Source organism: Mastigoproctus giganteus, chromosome 4 (genome assembly GCF_048544385.1).
Source record: "Mastigoproctus giganteus isolate SK-2022 chromosome 4, ASM4854438v1, whole genome shotgun sequence".
Classification (NCBI taxonomy): domain Eukaryota; kingdom Metazoa; phylum Arthropoda; class Arachnida; order Uropygi; family Thelyphonidae; genus Mastigoproctus; species Mastigoproctus giganteus.
In genome coordinates this window covers 213,327,014-213,347,590 of record NC_143578.1, presented here as the reverse complement: position 1 = coordinate 213,347,590, position 20,577 = coordinate 213,327,014, and the positions used below count along the sequence as shown (strand labels likewise).

At 41.5% G+C, this 20,577-nt stretch overlaps 1 protein-coding gene across 2 annotated transcripts in view; it reads left to right on the top strand.

Annotated features, from left to right (window-relative positions):
* The first annotated feature begins 560 nt into the window (after positions 1–560).
* LOC150087391 (serine/threonine-protein kinase 32B) overlaps positions 561–20,577 on the top strand; it is a 61,216-nt gene continuing 41,199 nt past the window's right edge. For both annotated transcript variants that reach the window (XM_090371166.1, XM_090371165.1), the window contains exons 1-2: positions 561–1,150; positions 15,502–15,557. In XM_090371166.1, coding sequence (XP_090227292.1) covers positions 1,072–1,150; positions 15,502–15,557 — 135 coding nt within the window. In that variant the 5' untranslated portion in view covers positions 561–1,071. The remainder of the gene's footprint in view (positions 1,151–15,501; positions 15,558–20,577) is intronic.

Genomic DNA, 20,577 nt, shown 5'->3' with positions numbered 1-20,577 from the left:
TCCGAGTAAACAATAAATTTCAATGTTATTTTCAATCGAAAAATAACCACATCCGCGCATACCATCATTACGCACTTCCCTCTTGAAAATTTCTGGAGTACTTCCTGATTGGGGTGGTCCGAACGTAATGCCAAAGAACAATTTTGGATTATGGGATTGGGTAAGAGAAAATGCCACAGCACTGACTCTCAAATAGACGTTGTAGTAAGAAACAGGCGATGCATTGCATGCATGGATAAGAAATCACGTGATAGATTCTTCACAGATCTTTCCTACAGGTTACGCCTACCTGAATAACATCAGCGACCATTGTCTCTCATTCTCTTTCTCTCTCTCTAATAAAACGTTAATAACCAAGAACATTAAAGCTGAAAGACAAAAAAAAAAAAAAAAAACTTGGAAAAACACACGCACAACGCCATGAGTCTCCAGGAACAGACAGTGACCTTGGCGGTTATCTTGGTGGAATGCCGTTTCGTGACACTCGGTGTTCATCCGCCCTCTGCTCCGTCAGTTACAAGGTTAGAGGGCCTCATCGGACACAACAGACGGTGCCACAGTCGGGCACGAAGCCGGGGTTTGAACGTAGGGTCGGGATACTGCAGGGGTTACTGCGACTTGGCCACACGTCATATTTAATAGAGAAACGGAGAACTTGTGGCCCTCGTGCAGCCACCGCCTGCTCCCACTAGCGTGTCTCGCATTTATCGGCAAACCGGATATCCTGCAGCAGTGCGCACGCGTCTTTCGCCGCTATATCTCAGGCTGGCAGGTCATAGCGGTGTGTGATTGCGTGACAGTTGGTGGGATGGACCTGCGGCCTACAGTCTGCGAATCTTCCCGCCATACGACCGTGTAGGGGATGCTGTGCCTCTACCTTCCCTGCCGCACACCGAACAGCCACACTTCTCGCTGCTAGTGCGTTCCCAGTTGCTCCTGCTGACCTTTTGGCAAATCTTGAAAAGGTCATGTGCGTTAGGTGGACGTTAAGGATTATTCGAGTTTAGCGAAGGTGACCATGAGACGGACGCGTAGCGAGTGACTCCTGCGAGCCGGTTAAAGTATGTCACCATGGGAAGTGGATTCTCCATTAAGAAAAAAAAGAAAAACAATTTCAGTATTTCGCAAGTTAACAGGAACAACGGGGAAGGTGAGTGAGTTCTTTGCTCTACTTTATTTGTGTACGTTACTCCATTTTCACGTTTTAGTTGATAGCTGAACGCAGAGTCTTAACTGTTGAGTTCCTGTAAGAGTAGACTGTTGCGTATTGGATAGTCTTCGCCCGATTATACAGTGGATGAAGACTAGCCCATCGAAAAAAAATCCTATGATTAAAGAGCTGCAATGAAATGAACCAACTCTCCAGAACGAAGCGAATTAAATGGAGGGGGATCTCAATGACTTTCGTAGATCTTCCGTGTCGCTTGAAATGGTCCAAACAAGTCTTCAAACTCATAAGGAGAAAACTACTTACAAGTAAAGTTCAGGGGAGAGAAAGACAAAAAAATACTTTGGGTGGAAGAGGAGGAAGCAAAGGCCCAAACGATTCAACAGTCCAAGTAAGAGTTCAACTCCGAATCTATTTCCTATTTTGATTTTTTAAAAGCCAGCGCAGAGAAGAGTAGGATGGCTCAAGCGTGACAAGAGAAGATAGCCAAATGAACCTATAAATAAGATTTTATAGTTGTAAATGGAGGGTGACCAAGCATGGGAGACTACCTAAGAGGGCATGGATGGAGGTCGTGGAAGGGATCATGGAAAAATGCGGACCAGAGAGGATTTTACCCAGGATAGAAAGAAAGAAATGGCGTCGAAGCAATCGAAAAGCTGATCCCTCATTGATGGGATTAAGGAAAAGCGAGAAATGAATGCAGAAAACAGAAAAAAATAGAATATATATTTTTTTTATAATAAAAAAAATGTTCCTCTTTAGGAAAGCAGGTTGAATTTCGAAGCATGCTGAAAACGACACTGGCAGTTCGTTTTAAGCAGAAAGGAGCATCCAGGTCGTGTTCATTATTACGACTACAAAATCATATATATCCAATATACGTACCATGCAAATCGAATTCTCGAATTATTTTTACGATGAGTAAGACAGCAAGCGTGTCCTCCCTCTCTCCCTATATGTTACGTACCCAGTCTGACAAAATGAGAGACAAATTCATAAGAACTTCGGGAACCCTGAGACGGGTTGACTGTTCAACCTGAACTACCCCGTCCTTTAAACAGAAGAGATTGAAATACAGGTTTCTGTGAAATACTAAATCAACTTCGATCAGCTTGATAAATACCGAGCAATGAATATCTTCAGAGCAAATTAACACTGTGTCCTCCTGAATCGAGCCAGTGAAGACGACCCTCCCATTTTCTAATTCCATTTGTGACAGCAATTAACAAAAGTTGTTAATAATTGCTAGAAATGCGTTCACTCTTTTTGGCGTGTGATGCAATTCTAAGATGTTCATCAATAACATGAATGCAGTTCTCAATGTTTTGTTTACATTCGTCCAGAGTACTGGAGAATTTGGATGAAAAGTAAAGTTCCAAAATAAACACAATTTCTTTCTCGAGAAATATCCATATTTCGCACCGCACTAGTACATGCCGTGCCGCTATTCAAATAAAACTTCTTTCGCAATGAAACCGTCTTCTTCCATATAAAAATATCTCGCTTCATATCTAACGACGTCATGTGCTCTGTTGCCATTGTAACCCAAGGTACAATGTGAAGAGATAATGTGCTTGGAATTGAGATGTGTCACGTAATTTAATTAAATCAAATGCACTTTCATTTTTCCTGGGAAATGAAAGTGTACAAAATAATTCTGGAATAAATACTCAATTATTAAATATAATCTTATATTTTCAACAAATGTTTTCTGATGGTAAAACGTTTTAAAATGCTAAACACCGCTACTGCGTTAAGCTGTTGGAAGAATATATTTTGTTTTTATTTATTCAACATTTATGTATTTTTAACAATTAACTCAGCCATAACGAGAATAAGCGGACATTTTTCCCAAATACGTATCTCTCTTTGCGCATGCTTCTCTCTAGTCAATCATTTACAGCCCCACATTACAGCGTATTCGACAAACCAGTCCTGCATTTGCTGAATGAGAAATGAATAAATAAAGATGACCGGGATCTCAGATCTCCTGAATGTTTTATTCTATTCACAAAGCAGGATGGACTGCATAAAGTTTCACCGTGAATGCTGTCTTGCCATACACTGTGTGATCATCGGGACAGTTTGAAATTCACGAGCCACTTCCTAGAATGAACCGGAAATTGGCCTTCAACGCCATATACTCGAGATGTGGAATGCCATACAATGAAGCATTATTGTAAGTGGCTGCTTTAACTCAATATACATGTCCCTTTATCTTAATTACATAAAATTTGGGATTATATCAACTCACTGCTCATGCTACACACAAAGCACAAACACTCCAGGAGAAAGAAGAACGTAGGACAGCTAAGTAAACTGGAACAACAGGGTAATTACAATTGCCCATCTCGGGCGGTACCATTTTTTAAAAATAATAATAATAATGTACACGAAGAGCTTTATCTCTGAATGTATTGACCGAGAAGTAGGGGTTCTGCCTGTACAGGAAGTTGAAATAAACGAGTCATGGCACATTCATCGAATGACAGCCATCTAAACGGAAGCTAATGCTGACAGTTGCATGATTCTGTGAAAAATGAAAGTATCATCTAGTAATGGCTAAACGCTCATGGTAGCACGAATTCATCTTTAACGTTTCATTTACGTGCAAGAATCGCCGAAAGGTGTGCATCTTCACTAAACAGTTTTGCACAATATTTTATCATATTTTTTCTTGTGTAATAGCTTTGTGTCATATAGTGGCTTTAGTAACTTGGCGCCCATTTGTAAAGGGCGCCAAGGTTTGGGTCTAGTCTTAGACTGGAGAAATTTCTGATAATGTTTTCAGTCAGGTTTGGTCAGACGGTTCAAACCGAAGAGGGAGGGAGCTACTCCCTTCGCAAAGCCGACCTTGAACACGAAAATCGTCTTTCGAAATTTAACGGTTTGGTTTCTTCCAATTCGAAGTTAAAAAAATGTTCTTGTTTACACTCCGGCACGACAACAAGGTCAGTAGAGTTTACAATAAATCAATACAAACGTTAATGGTATTTAGAAGTCACGGGTTTGAACCCCGGTCAACTCAAAGAGCGCAGGCTACAACACTCTCGCTCCTGATCACTCGGCTACGACGTCAGGCCTACACGTTGAAATTGCTGCTAATGATCATGGGTATTTTTATGTAAATCTTTCTTTAACAGCGCTGCACCTTGAATTGAGTACGATAGCAAAACGAAATGAAGTCAATTACATCCTGTATGTCACTGTTAGGAGACCTCCATCTTTATTTTCTTAGGATTTGTCCCTTTCATTCTTGCTTGATACTCTCGAGAACGCTCTGTACTTAGCTTCGGCATCGTTGAATGCTCAAAGTTTATTTTCCAAAATTATTTATTTTAATGTTCTTTTCTAACGCAATTCGAAGAAATTCAAACGAATGTCGTTTGAATTTTGTAAATCGGTTCACTAGAACTCGAGATATCGTACTGGTCACGAAAAATGCATCGTGCGCTCTAATCACACTACCACGGCGTCAAGTGCTCGGAACAGATTTGTGGTGGTAAGCGCCTCTGGCGGAGGCCGCGGATGAAGTAATCATTTCCGTGACCAATCAGATTTACTCGGTTGAAATTAAGAAAATTTCATAAATCCGTTAGATTTATGAAATATGAATTCTTAAAGTCCTCTTCAGTCTGAGCTGTAGTCAGCTTATTTCACAAGGGGATTCTCCCTTCAATTATTTTGGATTTTTCAACCAGCACAACATTCAAATCGGTCCCTGAACACAAACTTGTAGAAGATAAAGATACTACGGATTATTATACATGAGGTTGCGAACTATGAGCAGAACAATCACTAAACAAAACGTCCAAAACAACATAACGAAGTATACCACGCGATATCATCTTTGAGTGCTTTCTTTGCTAAATTGGCCCTCGCGGTAGCACAATTGGTATAATCACAGTTCTCTCCCACACGGGTGGAAAAGACCGAAATTCGAATTCCGTCAATAACGCGTGGAATTTTATGGGTCCTTTTCAGAACGTGGCTGAATTAGTCTGTCTCAAGCGAGAATAGCGTTGGATTTTTTCTCCGGGAAACTCGGGTTGTTCGTCCAACAAACAGTAAATCGACCACAGAACGCATGCGGTTTACAGACATATTATATACGACGCAATACGGCCTAAGCTGCTGATGCACCTAAACCCTTACAACAACAACATTCATGCCATGATAAAAATGTTAAATATGCTGAAACCCGTCCCTAGATGATGGAGTTCATCATCTGGACAAATTATGTAACCGACACGACAATAAATTCTACGTCACCAGAAAATTTAAAACCTCAATAAGCAGAATTGTCTATCCAAGGTAAGGGCATAACTAAACAGCATTGCTCTTCCCCATTAGCCACTCACACATAAATCGATTTCTGTTTGTGACCTAGTTCAGGGGAATCCGGAGTCAAATGGAAATTTAAATGAAATTAATTTATCTTTCTCGACTGCCGGTCCCATTTTGTAATCAAGTACCCCATTTTTGTTGCTCCACCCAAAGCAACTAAAATACCGCTGAACTGCATTGTACAACATAAGTACTGCTGGAACCACGAGAAATATTTTGCGCGATTTCAAGTCGGAAATTCTGCCTCACCTAGTTTGACTCCGTCAGCCCTTAAATGCATTAATATCAGACCGACTAATTCAGCCACAGAGTAAAAAAGAGTCCATGAAGGTCCCTCCTCTCATTTTCGGGATCTGAATTCCTGCTTTTTCCACCCGGTGTGGGAAGTTAATTGTAACCCCTATGCTACCAGCGCAGACTACGGCTGTGGCTAGATCTCTGCTTGAACTAGTGCGCCAAAACATCGCAAGATTCAACTCAATTATAAATAAGAGGTTCATCGCATTATTCTCCTCAAAACCCTATTGTACTCGCCGTGCTTTGGACCATGAAGCGTTATCATGCTGATAAAAATACGGCCCTTTTCCAAAGAACTGGCACAGGGCAGAATTGTTCAGAATATCAAAAGAGACAGTTGAATTCATTGTTTCAGCGATGGCAGCCAGCAGACCATGTCCACAACGCCACACTACTGCCACTGAACTTTGTGCAATGCAATTTGGTGAAATCGTTCTTTGGGCATACATCACACCCAGATGCATCCATCTGATGCTTTGACTGTGCAGAGTGATTTATCACTCCACGTCACAATCTGCCACTACTGTTAGGTCCAATACTATCGTTGTCTGCACCAGGATTAGCGGTGACTTGCATTACTGACGAAAAGTTACAGCTTACGAGCAGCTCCATGGCAAGGGTGACCAATTCAGTGAGGTGTTCATCTGATTGTTGTTATCCTACACTTATTCCAGTTTCTGTCAACCGTCTCTCGAGTCAGTTGATTAACAGTGTCTTGCAATTTCCTCTCACTCTCAACATGTTCTGGGAGAAGAGGGATCATTAACGGTGGTCTACCTGGCTTTGAAGGAATGGTTGCGTTTTCTTTATTGGCGTACGATGTTTCCAACAGTTTTAAATTTGGATGTCCCACTGTTTCCGACATCTCGCGAATGTACATACCTACTATTATACATCTCGGTACAACTGTAAAGCCTGGTGGTTCTTCCACCTTCACTTGGGAGGACTCTATCCATAACATACTAAATGCCCTCTTTTCAACAGATGATGCACAGCTAACTGAAGAGCAACTACAGATTGTTACTACTAACGATTCTTACACAACAGAAAATACTGAAGAACCTTTTCCCATGACGATCTAAAAGCTGCACTGGACAAAACTAAAGAAAATAAAACTCCTGTCAATGACCTCCTCGAGGTGGATGTTATCAAGAAATTTGCAACCTACTTCCCCAACACTCTGCTCGCCACTTTCAACAGATGCCTAATGGAAGGCCACTTTCCTGCTATCTGGAAGGAGGCATGCCTCAAACACATCTTGAAGAACCCAGACAAACCACCTGAAGAGCCAAAATCTTACAGGCAAATTGCTCTCTTGCCGATCCTCGGCAAGACAGCAATTCTGGAAAGGCTTCTACTCAACAGGGTGTCAAAATGCTACTCTAAAGAAAACCTCGTTTCTCCACTTCAGTATGGTTTCAAGGCTGGTTGCAGCACTGAAGATGCTCTTCATAAATTAATATCTACTGCTTCAAGTACTCAAAGCCAAATATGCGCTAGCAATCACAGTTGACTTTGCTGGAGCATTTGATCGGCTGTGATGGCCAAGTATTCTCAGAAAGCACTACTCAAACTTTATAACTGTCAAGGAGTACCGGAGACACCACACTGTCCATGTTAGTACCAGGTACAAATCTGTCGCTAGCCAGGTCTCCCGAGACTGCCCACAGGATTCGGTCCTGGGACTTTCTTTTGGTCTATCAATCCTGGACGAGTTCCTCAACCCCTTGCGTTTGCTGACGATTTGGTTCTGGTGGGGCATGACTCAAGAGCTGATCTAGAGGAGCGCGCAAATTGTGCACTAACTAAGCTCCAGGATTGGGCAGCCATTAACCGACTAAAGATCTCGGGAGAGAAAACAAAATCTATATTGCTCAAGGGAACGCTCCAACTACGAAGACCACCGGTTATCAAAATTGACAACACCTCCATAAGATTATACCCAGAAATCAAGTATTTAGGAATCGTCTTAGATACGAAGCTAAATTTCCATCCTCACTTGAAATATATGTCAGCGAAAATAAAAAATACTCGGCCATGATCAACCGTATAAGCCGTGCAGACTGGGGCCTCAAGTGCCGGGCTCTGACCCTCATCTATAATGCCATATTTGTCCCAATAGTTTGCTATGGAGTCTCCAGTATGGTGTACTAGGGCCTCCTTCGACCGAAATCGCTGTGAACTAGACTCCATTCAGCATTCTATGCTCCTTGCCATACAGTAAGCACCCCAGCCCTACAGGTGCTAGCTGGATGTATATCCCTACACCTAGAGGTAATAAGAAGAGAATTGTATCAACGATTGAAGAACGGTATTCCCACCGAAACAGCAGGCATCACTCTTAACCTTGATAACAACCCCAAACAGGAAAGGAAGAGAATCACTGAAATTATTTACAGGACCTGGCAAGAGACATGGGACACCACCAACAAAGGATTGATAACCAAAAAAGTTCATTCCCTCTGTGAACCTCATCAGTCCAAAGCCTCCTCCCTGGTACTCACCAGGCCTCCACACTACATTTCTATTGACAGGCCACGGATCCTTTAAAGCGAAGCCAACATCCCTAGGCATTGAAGATGATCCACTGTGTCACTGCGGGGCTGGAGAAACGTGGGATCACGTGATGTATGATTGCCATGAATATGACGCGTTCCGGCTAAGGTTTGCCACCAAAATCCAAGATAATCCCCGGCATTATGAGCACCTGATTATGATGGACAAGCAGCGCTACACCGCCTTAACCGAGTTTGCGCAGTCTGTCTTCACTGCTAGACGGGTAGGAACCCAAACACCACCCACTGAAGATCAAGCCGCCGTAGCCTAGTGGTCAGGCGCGCGGGTGCATAAATACACGTGCCTTGAGTGACCGGGGTTCAAGACTGTGACTGCTGAATACGGTGCTGTTTCTTGTATTCTGTGTATCTTGTAAACTCCTCTGACTGTTTGGTCGTCCCGGAGTATAAACAGAAAATTTATTTAAAAAATAAGAAACTTCCTGAATATGACAGTCCTCTCAGAAAGGAAAAAAAAAAAAAAAAAACTCCTTCCTTGGTTTGTCCTAGGAGTAACACAACTACCAGCACAGCTCAGCTGCTGCCATTAGGCCTCCCTAGCCACGTTCCCTTGCGTGGTCCTTTGCCTCCATTCCCCGGGCGGAAGGGGAGGTGACCTATGGTCTTGTCCCCCCCACTCTCGCCCCTCTTTTCCCTTTGGTGGGACATGGGCCTGCTCCACCGACTTGGAGGTCGTCTTCTCTATGGACCCCGTATCTGTCTTTTCCCCCCAGTCTTCAGTCTACCTACCCTTCTCTAACTTACAGCTAGCGTTCGAATCATTGTTAAATTCTTTGAGCCCTACACCCAAAAACTTAACATCAAATCGCATAACTAGTACTCCTTTTGGCTGACCCCTATCTATTGCGGGTTTCTTTTCTTTTCTTTTTTTAAGGTCCTTGCCACTGAAATCTCAGTAAATTAGGTGGCAGTCTACACTCTATTATACATCTCGACTGCACACGGGTATGTGTGCGCGTGCCAGTGTAAATGCGCAGTGTAAACATACATGCGTGTCAATGCGCATGTATGTTTGGGCGAACGCATGAAAATGTATGTATGAATGTCAATACGGGTATGTCTATCTGCAGTGGGTGAGAAATGTGTCCACTTAACCTGCAAAATAAAAAAAAAAACACACGGGTGTGCCGTCCAATTCAGGGTGCGGTAGTGAGTGGGATATGTGTGGGATAAATGGTGAGTGCATGAAAATATCCAATAAGTTTTTTCAACTTGTACCCTGCATTTGTATATTAAAAAAAATACATTCTCCATCCTCGCAGGTTAAGTTGTATAAATGTGTGTGAACGCCAGATCAGTTGCGTAAACTGTGCGGTGACTGAGTGAATATTCGTGACTAGGATTAGATTAAAAAAATAAAGAAAAAAAAAGGTGATTGTTTTGGCAGTTGCTCATAATTAGGGTGGTACCTACGTCCTGTCCATTTGTATGACGATGGATGCAAGATGGCAGATGTGTGAGAGAATGTAGTGTTATGTGCAGAAAATCTGTATGCCTCTAAATATACGTTTTTATTAAAAAAAAAAAAAAAAAGTGCTCGTGTAAGGATAACTGGTGCATCGATGGGCCGAGTATTTGTAGAATGTGTGTTGTTCTGACAGGTTCCCAGTTAGACTGTAGTTGGGGCAACCGATTAGGAAACTTTCCTTGCTGACCTCATGCCACCTCATTCAAGGGCATGGAGTGGGATCTGAGGACACTAGATTCACCTGGCTTGGCCAGTGTGCGATTTCAAACAACCAAGTACTGTACTTCAAACTTTTCGTCTAGTAGACTCTAAAACCACAAAACTTTCCCTGTTCTTAACAGTCCCCGTGTGGAAGCGGGGCTCCTTCGACAGGGGTGCATCTATCCTTTTAACTTCAGTTTTCTAGGTGGAACCTTCCTACAATCCATCTTCTTTACCTTCACCTTTACGCCAAAGCTCGAATTACTCGTATCACTCCCACCCCACGCTCTTTTCCAATAAAAACTTCGAGGTTTTTTTAGGGGACCCTTCCTGGAAAGCTCGGGAAGCCCAGGGTTCGCCCCAGCCATAGACTTTATATCTACCCTACCCCAGAGGTGATGGACGGGAAACGAGAGCAGTACGGCTAAATGGCCGAAGAAACAACAGACCAACGCAACCCAACGATGCACTAAAACTCGCACCATCTCTGGCCTTTACAGAGTTGGTACTGCAACCCAGTATACTACGCGGAGTTATGGGGGTGAAGGGAGGAGACCTCGGTGCCGCTTGACAGTAAATTGTTCGGTCAATTTTCTGTTCTGCTGGACTACAATGCCGAATTTCTGGGAGACCGTTCAACTGTCGTTTGAGACCAACTAACTCAGCCACGTTGTGAAAAAGCCCATAATTCCTGGTGTCAGTGACAGGATTCCAAGCAGATCTTTTCCACCGGTGTAGTAGGATGGCGATTATAACCACTACACTTCCCACGAGTGTCTGGGGGCTTCTATATTTGGGGATTCCAAAAGGCTGAAATATTTTTTGAGAATTTTATAAACTCGTGATTATGAAAAAGATTCAACAACGAATCAATCCAAGTATAACACATCATTCTGTTTGCAATTTCCATTAAAATATATTTTCATTTCTTATTTAAATTTTAAATACACAAAATTTTGTACCTGTCGGGACACCAAAATCCCACAGTGTCTTAAGGCTTCACGTGGTACTGAGTTCGCTAGTCTCAGACCAAAGTCAAATTCCCCGTCCCGAAATGTTGGATGTTTGCGCCGCCCCACCCGTAAAAAAAAGAGCAGTATAAAGACAAAAATATGCGTACAACCGGTCTCTATTAGAACCACTCCCAGACCCATGGTTTTCACTTGCAGGACGTTGAAACCAGCATCTGAGCGCAACATTGCAATCCTTTTAAATCAAGCCAACTCCACTCATGATCGGAAACTGTTGCTATAAAATCTCCAAGCTCTCCTCAATAAAACACTAAGATAAGATCTCTACGTTCTGGGACGTGTTTGGAAAGCGACCGCGAGCACGGTGTACCTCCATCTCAACGGCGTGCCGACCGCTGATTCCTCATCCGCTAATTACAGACGCTGTGCTCAACAACGGAACTTCCTCGAAACCTTGCAAAGGCTTTCTCACCGCCTCTAATCCTCTCGTCTAGGAAATGGACCTGTGTGGATGGAGATTTCAACAATTACTGCTCTTCTCCGCACTCGACATCGATCTTTTCGTAATGCGTCCATTAACGTTTGCTGCGATCTTTACCAGACCGTGAACACTTAGCTGGATTATAAGAAAGTTTGTTTGCTGCAGTTTTATGCCACGACTTGACCCCATAATGAAATTTCGTCGACGGGAAATTCGCCCGAGAAAAAGAGCGCATGCGTCAGCGAAATACATTCGTCATTCCACGAAGGAAATTAGATTAAGATTTGAAGAAATGTTTCGGGTAATCGATCACACGTGTTGAGAACATCATCGCATAAAATAAGCAACACGCAACGTGTTGAAACTTGCGTGGACTCGTTTGCTTAGTGAAGCGAGATGCAACATAGTTCCAGGACGTAACTGGTGGAAAAGTTTATGAATAAAGAGCCTGGAGTATTAAGAACTTGTTGCCGTTAGAGGAGTAGACAGTTTTAATGAGAAATAATATTCTGCTCGGCACACCAAACAATTTACAGTAGGCGACGTTGGAAAATGAAAAGAAGCCATTTTTGTATACCACCGCGTTTGTAGAGAATATTTCATCTCCCATAAACTCATCTTTGTTGTTGGGAATGACTTATGACCCAACTCTGCCAATGGACAAAGTACGAACAACCTGGCTACAAGAAATAAGAGAATGCAGAAAATTGCAGATGAGGAAGATCGCTTGTTTACACTTTGAACATCTTCAACAGAAGGTGAATGTCCAAAAGGGCTTCTGGTGTGGAAGGAAAGGTAATTAATTTCTATCTGTCTCACAGAAATGCTCATTCCGATAAAAAGATTCATTCCGATTATGTAACTCCAATTTATAAATACGAGTTTTGTTTGTTTTTAAGATAAACTTAAGCGTCTTGTTATACACAATTTAAAACCAGAAATAAAACCTCACACTCACTACCAAAATTCCTGGAAAATATATCTGTTAATTATTTGCATGCAAAAAAATACTGTAATTGTTTCTAAACGGCTAAAATGTTTCTGTAATAAAATTAGTCAATTCGACTAATATTAATGTGCAAATACGAATATGACAGTCAAAATGGAATATTAGTTCTAGTTTTGATGATACTGTACATGTCACTTTCAGCGCATTTTGGGGAAATTCGACCTTGAGGCACAGTTTGTGAGGAAACACTGCAGCCATTGTTGCTGGGTCACATTATTTCCTGTCTAGACGCGTCAGCTAGTCTGAGCCACGCATCTGTCCATGCCACACTTGTTCTTTTCAACTGAACAAAAACTTAAAATTTACCATTCCGCGTTAAGTGTGTAAAATAGTGCGAATAATTTTTGTTATGTTTCTGGCGATGCATCTGTGATTTTGTACCCCACGGAGAAGGACTTCCCGTTTGTGAGCCACCAGCTGAACATGTTTTAGAATCTAATGAAGAGTCAGGTGAGGGCCGAGATAGATCACCTAAACCCTCAACATCAACAGATCCTGATTTTATTTCCAATTTCCCTCTGCAGAGTCACATAAAATTACGCAAAATGAATTAAGTGACTTATCATAGATCTTGATTTATCAAAATATAAGACAGAACAGTGGAATCTCTTTCAGGATAATGTTAAAGTGTCTGTACACTGGTGTTGCCGCCAAAAAAGATTTAACCCACTTTTGTTTTGTTTTTTTTTTTAATGGAAAACAACTTTCTTGCCTGCACTGACCTCAATGGTTTAATGGACTCAATATTAACCACAACTCTCAAGAGTGGAGACTCTTCACAGATTCTTCTAAATTGAGTTTAAAAGCAGTGCATCTACTACCATCAATTCCAATAAACCATGCAGTTCACGTGAAAGAATTATACGATACGATAACATGAAGCTGCTCTTTGAATCCATCAGCTACAAGGAGTACCAATGGCAGATTTGCGGTGACTTAAAAGTTATTGCCATCTTGTTAGGAATGCGGCAGCAACAAAGTTTTGCACATTTCTCTGCGAATGGGACAGTAGAGCACGGTCTTCTCATTGCACACTGGCCTTCAAGGCAATCACTCGATCCAGGGATAAAAAATGCCCATTACAGTCCACTAGTTGACCAAGCAAAATCCTTTTACGGCCCCTACACATAAAATAGGGACTTATTAATTTGTTAAGGCCATGGATCATGACAGACCAGCTTTCAAATACCCCAATGAAAAATTTACAAGTCTTACTGAGGTCAAAATAAAGGTTGGTTTGTTTGTTATTTGGTTTTTAGGAGCATTAGCAACTAAGACCATATTGCTCCGGGGATATGCGGTGGTCATTCCCTGACCTTTCCGCATCCTCCGTATTTGGTGGTCACGGGCTCGAACCCTGGTCTAATCAAGAAGCGTGTGCTACGCACTGCTGCTCCTTCCCACCTGGCTACGGAGGCGCCTTCAGTGCTCATAGTGACAGAGAGTGAAACCGTTCTCGAACCCACCAATGAAGAAGTAGAAATTTTGAAAAAAATTGTCCTTTCTGGTAACATGATTGCAGAAAAACGTGAGTCCTTTGAAATGCCCACCGAGACGAATCAAAAAGAAGTACGTTCTGAAACTGGCTGACACACTGACTTATGAGAATTCATCCTGAAAAATATTTGCATTACCTCAAGCAGGAAACTTTATCCTCTTCTTATATTGGATTCTATCAGCTTTAGTACGAGATAGCTTTTTCATATATGACGAATAGAATAACAAGAAAGTGGCAATAAGAAGGCAGAAAAAAGGAAAAACGAGGAAGTATTCTAGCGCAATCAAAGGCGACTAAACCTATGCAGAGCATGGACAATAGAGTAAAAAAAGAAGAGGGAGATAGAGAGCGATAGAAGGGGAATATAAGGTTAAAAAATGTATAATAATAGATAAATAATTACAAAATTGACAAAATACGGATGTTGCCACACAACTTACAAAACCGGCCTTCTCGTCAGGTGTCAACGGCAAGGATTGCAAACAAAATAGCAACATGTTTCTTCAATTCTCGTGTAAACCACTTGGCGAAAGGGTAAAAAGCATAAACAAATAAAAATGAGAATAAAATTTGTTACCGAAATATAAATTTCTAAGTGAAATAAATGAAAACGAATATAAAATTTTAAGTGCAAAATAAAAAAAAATTGCAAGGATTAAAAGGGAGATTTCTCGAAAATGGCTTGAACTTTACAGTTGACACTATGAATAGGAGAAATTAAAAACTGGAATCGACCACAGAAATTTCTAGAAACCTAACTTAGTCTAACTCTAGTAAAGGTACAGAGATTTTAAAACACAGTAAAAGACAAGTAGCCTTGGAAAAATATAACTTACATTGTAGAGACGCGAGGAAAAAGTGGCCACCTTTTCCTCACGTGTTTCTAGAAATTTCTGTTGTCGATTACAGTTTTTAATTTCTCCTCTTCATAGTGTCAACTGTTCACACGCCATTTTCAATAAATCCCTCTTATCTTATATACAGTAAAATCCCTTGTAAAAAATTTTATTTTTCTCACAAAATTTTATTTTCATTTATATTACGGTAACAATAAATTTTATTCTCATTTCTATTCATGTTTATGCTTTTCATCCTCTGTCTTGTGGTTTACATCAGAAACGAAGAAACGTGTTGCCCTTTTTCTTGCAGTCCTGGTCGTTGACACCTGACGAGAGGCAAGTTTTGTAAGTTGTGTGGCAACATCCTTTTTTCAATTCTGGAATTATTTTGTATATATATAAAATAATTTGATTTTTTATTCTGATATGAGGACACAGTGAATCCAAACCCTGAGTAAATTAACACGCTGGAAGATCTGCTGAAGCTTTGGAAAGGAATGGGAAGAAGGAACGGGGATATAACTGGTCTGCAATATCAGCGTTATAGTCAAGCTTATTCGTAAATTTGAAGTAAAAATATTTTTTTAGATCCCATTTATTATTTTATATTCTTAAGCAACGTCTTATTTTTCCTCTCTTTCAGTGAGCTTTGACGATTTCCAGATCCTCAGAGCAATAGGAAAAGGTAGCTTCGGAAAGGTGAGCATTCTGACAAATTCTCATTCTCTCTCTCTCTCTCTCTCTCTCTCTCTCTAAACTACTTCTTTCTTCTTGCAGATAGGGGTAAGAATAGAAGGGATCTTGCAACACCCTCGTTTGAGATAGACTATTCCAGCCATGTCGTAAAAATAAATAAATATAATCGCGTATTGACGAGATTCGAACTCGGGCATTTTCCACCAAAGTGGGGAAGGCCGTGATTATAACCAGGGGCATATTCAGGGGTGGACAGAAGGGCATATGCCCCCCCCTCCCGTAACCAAAAATTTGAAATTCAAGAAGAACGCAGGAGGCGTTTTTTTAAAAAACTCAGAAGCCTGGTTGCCATTCCCCCCCCCCCCCCACACACACACACACATTACGATGATGTCAGGATCTGGTCTACATGCCCCCTCCCCCTTACAATGATACTTGAATACGCCACTGATTATAACTGTAGTACCCGATGGCAAAGAACACTAAAACTGATTTTTCATTTGGTCCATTGCACAACTATCCGGATTGAATAGATCTCAGTTAAAGGGATTAAATAGCGAGGTTCCGGGATTATAAAAACCAATTACTGCCGTTTCCATGGAAACTTTATTTTAAAAAAAAAAGTGGTGGCGCTGTAAGAAAAATAAATACACGTAATCAAACAAATAAACAAACCACTGACGTAAAGCAAAACACAAAAATAAAGGCGAGCTCGACACGACACAGAAATCAAAGAAAAACGCGCAACCTCGACAGAACACAATGGAGCCCAAAATACAAGTGACAGGCAACACAAGCCGAGAAAACTGGACTTAAAAAAACACTCGGTGACCAACCGATCTTCCTTCCCAATTGATTTATGCAGACGCGAGTGGTGTTTACTGTTTCCAGAACTGAAGCGTCTTTATTTCCATGGAATGACCCGCAACTTCACAGCCGCCACAGTTTCCGTCCTCGAGTGTCATTCTGAATCGAACTGCTAACCAAGCGTTCTTCCGAACACGTGCATCAAAAGCCGAGAATTTCTGAGCTTGAACAAAGCGATCTCTGTGCAGTCGACAACGGAACGCTGTTGTCGGGGCTAGAACACGAGAGAAGAGTACGTACCCGGTGGCATCCGAATATCGAGGGCTTTCTGGAGAAGGGAAGAGTGTGTAATGGGGGAAGGTGGGGGGGAAAGAGGATTACGATTCAAGCTTCACTTATTAAGAAAAATTGAAAGGGAGGCTTTTCTGATCAATAATCAGTTGGTGTCTGTACATCCTTCATACAATCGACAACAATTTATCTTAAAAACGGATACCATCAAATTGAATATCCTGGAGAAGTGACATCGCCAAGTAGAATAATGCGTAGCCAATACGGTTGCTGACGTTTTTCGCTCAGTGTTTACCTTTCCTCCGCAAGTCCCATTAAAATTAATTAGCCGGGTATCAGCAGACGCTTTGTTAAAGGGAAATTGATTTCTTCTTCTTCTTGGACCCCGTTTCAGGAACACGTAAATGAATTTTCCAATTTATTCATCATATTTCGACACCCCGAGTATTTCAAGTCACTAGGGCAAACAAATCCGAAACCTCTTCCCATTTCCACTGGTTGAAGGTCAAGGTCGTCGAGCAGTTGAAGTTTGCAGACTGGTATCCACTGGTCTGCAAAGGACTCGCTCCTGCTTTCACCTTGGGGAAAATAAAGTAGCGTCGCAAAGGCTCGATCTATAATGTGCACTTGAAAAAAAGGAGTATGGTGTGTGCGTGCACGTGTATCCTTTGGTTGGTTTGCTTGTTTGCCACGGTTTTTATCTCCAGAATTTCCGACAGATAAAAAAAAAAAAAAACTAGGCAATCAAAAAAAAAAAAAAATCAATAAAAATTCTTCTTTCAACAGGATTCGAGCCCAGAACTTTCCCACTGTGCTAGCCACGAGAAGGTGAAAAGGAGAAATGCAAACTAATAACCGCTTGCATCTACTTCGAATTTATTTCAGCGATTTCATTAATACCCGCCATTTTCGAACATTTTCAAAAAGTTTTGAAAATGGCTGGTATTAATGAAAATCCTAAAAAAAAATTACTTCGTTAGTCTTGTAGAAGACGAAGTCATCCATTGAGATAATTGAGCCTTTTTTCAGGTCACAGCCAATAATACACCCACGATTTGTCACCGGTAATGATGGATGCATCCAATCGGTAAGCAACAAGTTGTCGAAGATCCTGACAGGCGAACATCTCTCTGTGATCATCAGTGACGATTCGAAGCACAAATTTGACTGAAACGTGTCGCATTCTCAAATCCTGTCAAAATTGATTGGCGCCCTACTTCAGCGGATAGTTAAAGGTCGATCACTCGTGATCAACTCACGAGCACGTGCGATTGAATCGCTGGTTTTAGGAGTTGAAGCGCGATCAGAGCGGGGATCATCTTCGATGGACTTTGCGAACCACTAAAGTCTTCGAGCAATACTTAACATCTTCTCTGAAAGCTGCTTTCTGGATACCCTGCGGACAGAAGTCCCCAGAGATATTCTAGGACTACTTATATTCTTTGTGTATGTACATGGTCTCCCCTATTCCACGTCCGTCCTCTTTCATAAGATGTTTATTCGAAGCTAAAACTGTCATGGTATTTACTATAATCTAAGTACTCGATAACCGAACAGCGACATGAAGTGATGTAACTGTTCACCTCAGTTCTCGCGTTCATTATTAAGAACAGAGCTTTAAGACTACCCTCCCAAGCTCATGCAAATTAATTGCCCTCGGTGTCCCTTTCCACACTAAATTCCACAAATTCCGAGGTTGTTCAAAAAGTAGAGACGACACTGTCCTGTAAAGACGCTCGAGAGCAGCAATCACATGGAACAGGCTACGTATAAAAGGTGACAGAGAAGTTGTCTGGTAGTTTTAAAAACGTACTGAAAGTGAAAGTCATTTCTATGGACGTGTGTATTGCGGGTGCTCTAAGCTATGTTCACGACGTTTCTTTGAAAAGTATAGTCCCTCCCACCGGATGAAACTGCGCTGCTCGAAGAGTTCAAACACCAATCCAATGAATGGTGCTACCTTAAGTTTTCCCCATCTAAAAACATTCGGAGAATACGCGAGTGTCGCTAATTATTGAGAACGGCTCAGCATTGCGGAACAACATGAGGCTCGTTATACTTCACGCTGTTCCACAAGACAATGACCTCAATGTGCACTAACACTCGTTCCGTCTGCGACTAGAAATACGACAAAAGCCAATTTCCTGGAGATATCCCTTATCATGGGTGGAAATGGGATGAGACGCAGGTGGACCCCGCTCTCCAAGTTCCAGAACTGTGACCACAACAGCTTCTGACGTAAATAAAGCGCCTGCCTAATTCTGAAACGCCATTTGTACCCTCATCCTCATTATTCGGATATCAATCCTTGCGACTAATTTGTTCCACGACGTGAAAAACCACTCAGACGTCAACGCTATTGGACAAGCCACTCAGATCACTCCCACGCCACTCTTCAATAAAAGTAGGTAGGTTGTTCGTGGAATCAGACGCTTTCCGGAATGTTTGCAATCGAGTTGAAGAGCAGGCCGGAGATTGCATGGAGGAAGTGGAACAGTCCAAGGAGTGCATTTTTGAAAAAACCTCGTAAATATCACAAATTATTCTCGACTTCGCTGCCTTAACTCTAATAATGGCAATACGACCAAAGGGAAACTCCCCTCCCCATTTATTCCCCCACCGTATAAATATTTCCATATAAATTTACTTGAAATTTATTCATCAGTGTTGTGCCACACCTATTAATTCAACTTATAAACTATGGTATTCCATCGAGTCATGCGCAGAGATCTAGATTAACGTAAAAAAATTTAATTTTCACATTTTTTCGAAATATCTCATCACTACTGCAGAATTTCGATCACATTTTGTGTGGCTATCTGAAAAATAACTCGCAAACCTCCATAAAAACAATGAAGGACATAATCAACTCATGAAGATCATACAAATTTAGATACAGGTTGCGCAAAGGTTTATTTATGAGACCACCCCCTCAACAACTGGACAACTCATAGACTGAGCCTTCATCCTGCCAATAAGATTACAAATCTCATTCCTCCTTGAAGACAAATTCATTCGTTTAATTCCCTTTTTTTTTTTTTTTTTTTGTCTCGAATTGTTAGAGGAGATGAATCCTGGAGTGATGTCAATCTAACTCCCTTGTAAATTGCAAACGCTGCAAAAATTCAACAAGCATTTCTGGCGAGTTCGTCGTCACAAAAATCTTACTTCAACACAATGCACTTCACAAACGTTTGCCAACTCGTGAAGCAATATCAAACTTGATTGAATCGTGCTTCCCATCTAACCTGTAGTTCAGATCTTGATCTTCGGTCCACGCGTTCGGAGTACTGTAAGATGCGCTACGTTGTTTGAGAACGATGACTCATTGATACGCGCGTGGCTGGATATACAAGACATGGACTATAGATAAATGCTATTGCTTGCAACAGTATATTCAGTTTTATCTTCACGCCAGCAGCTATTGAATGCTTGATTTATAAGACAAGCATGCAACCCAAGAAGCGTGAACTGACTCGGGATTCCGTCTGTTGTCACTACACGCACACAAGTGCCCTCATAATAATCTCTCCAATCTGCGTTCCTGGAAGTTCGTACCGAAAGGAAAGGAAAAGTCTTCTGAACAACTTTGCGCTAGGTGGCTGGCAAAGTCGTTGGAATCTATGCTTGTTTCTTAGGTCTCTGAAGCATTAGTAAGCTTAATAACCATTGTGATATTTTCAGATTCGGTCCAACTTCAGACCTCGGGAGCCACTCCTGTGGATACCTTGGCTTAAAAGTGGGCTTTTAACCTTTATGTAAAACGACCAAAGGTCTTTTTACGTCAAGGCACCTTGGAGATCGCATCTTCCGATGTCTCCTGACCTGAACTCCACTGATTATGGGTGAGATTTCTAAGGATACAGAGATAAATATGAAATTGCCAGCCAACACCCACACAGAACCTTACATGAGTTTCGAACCG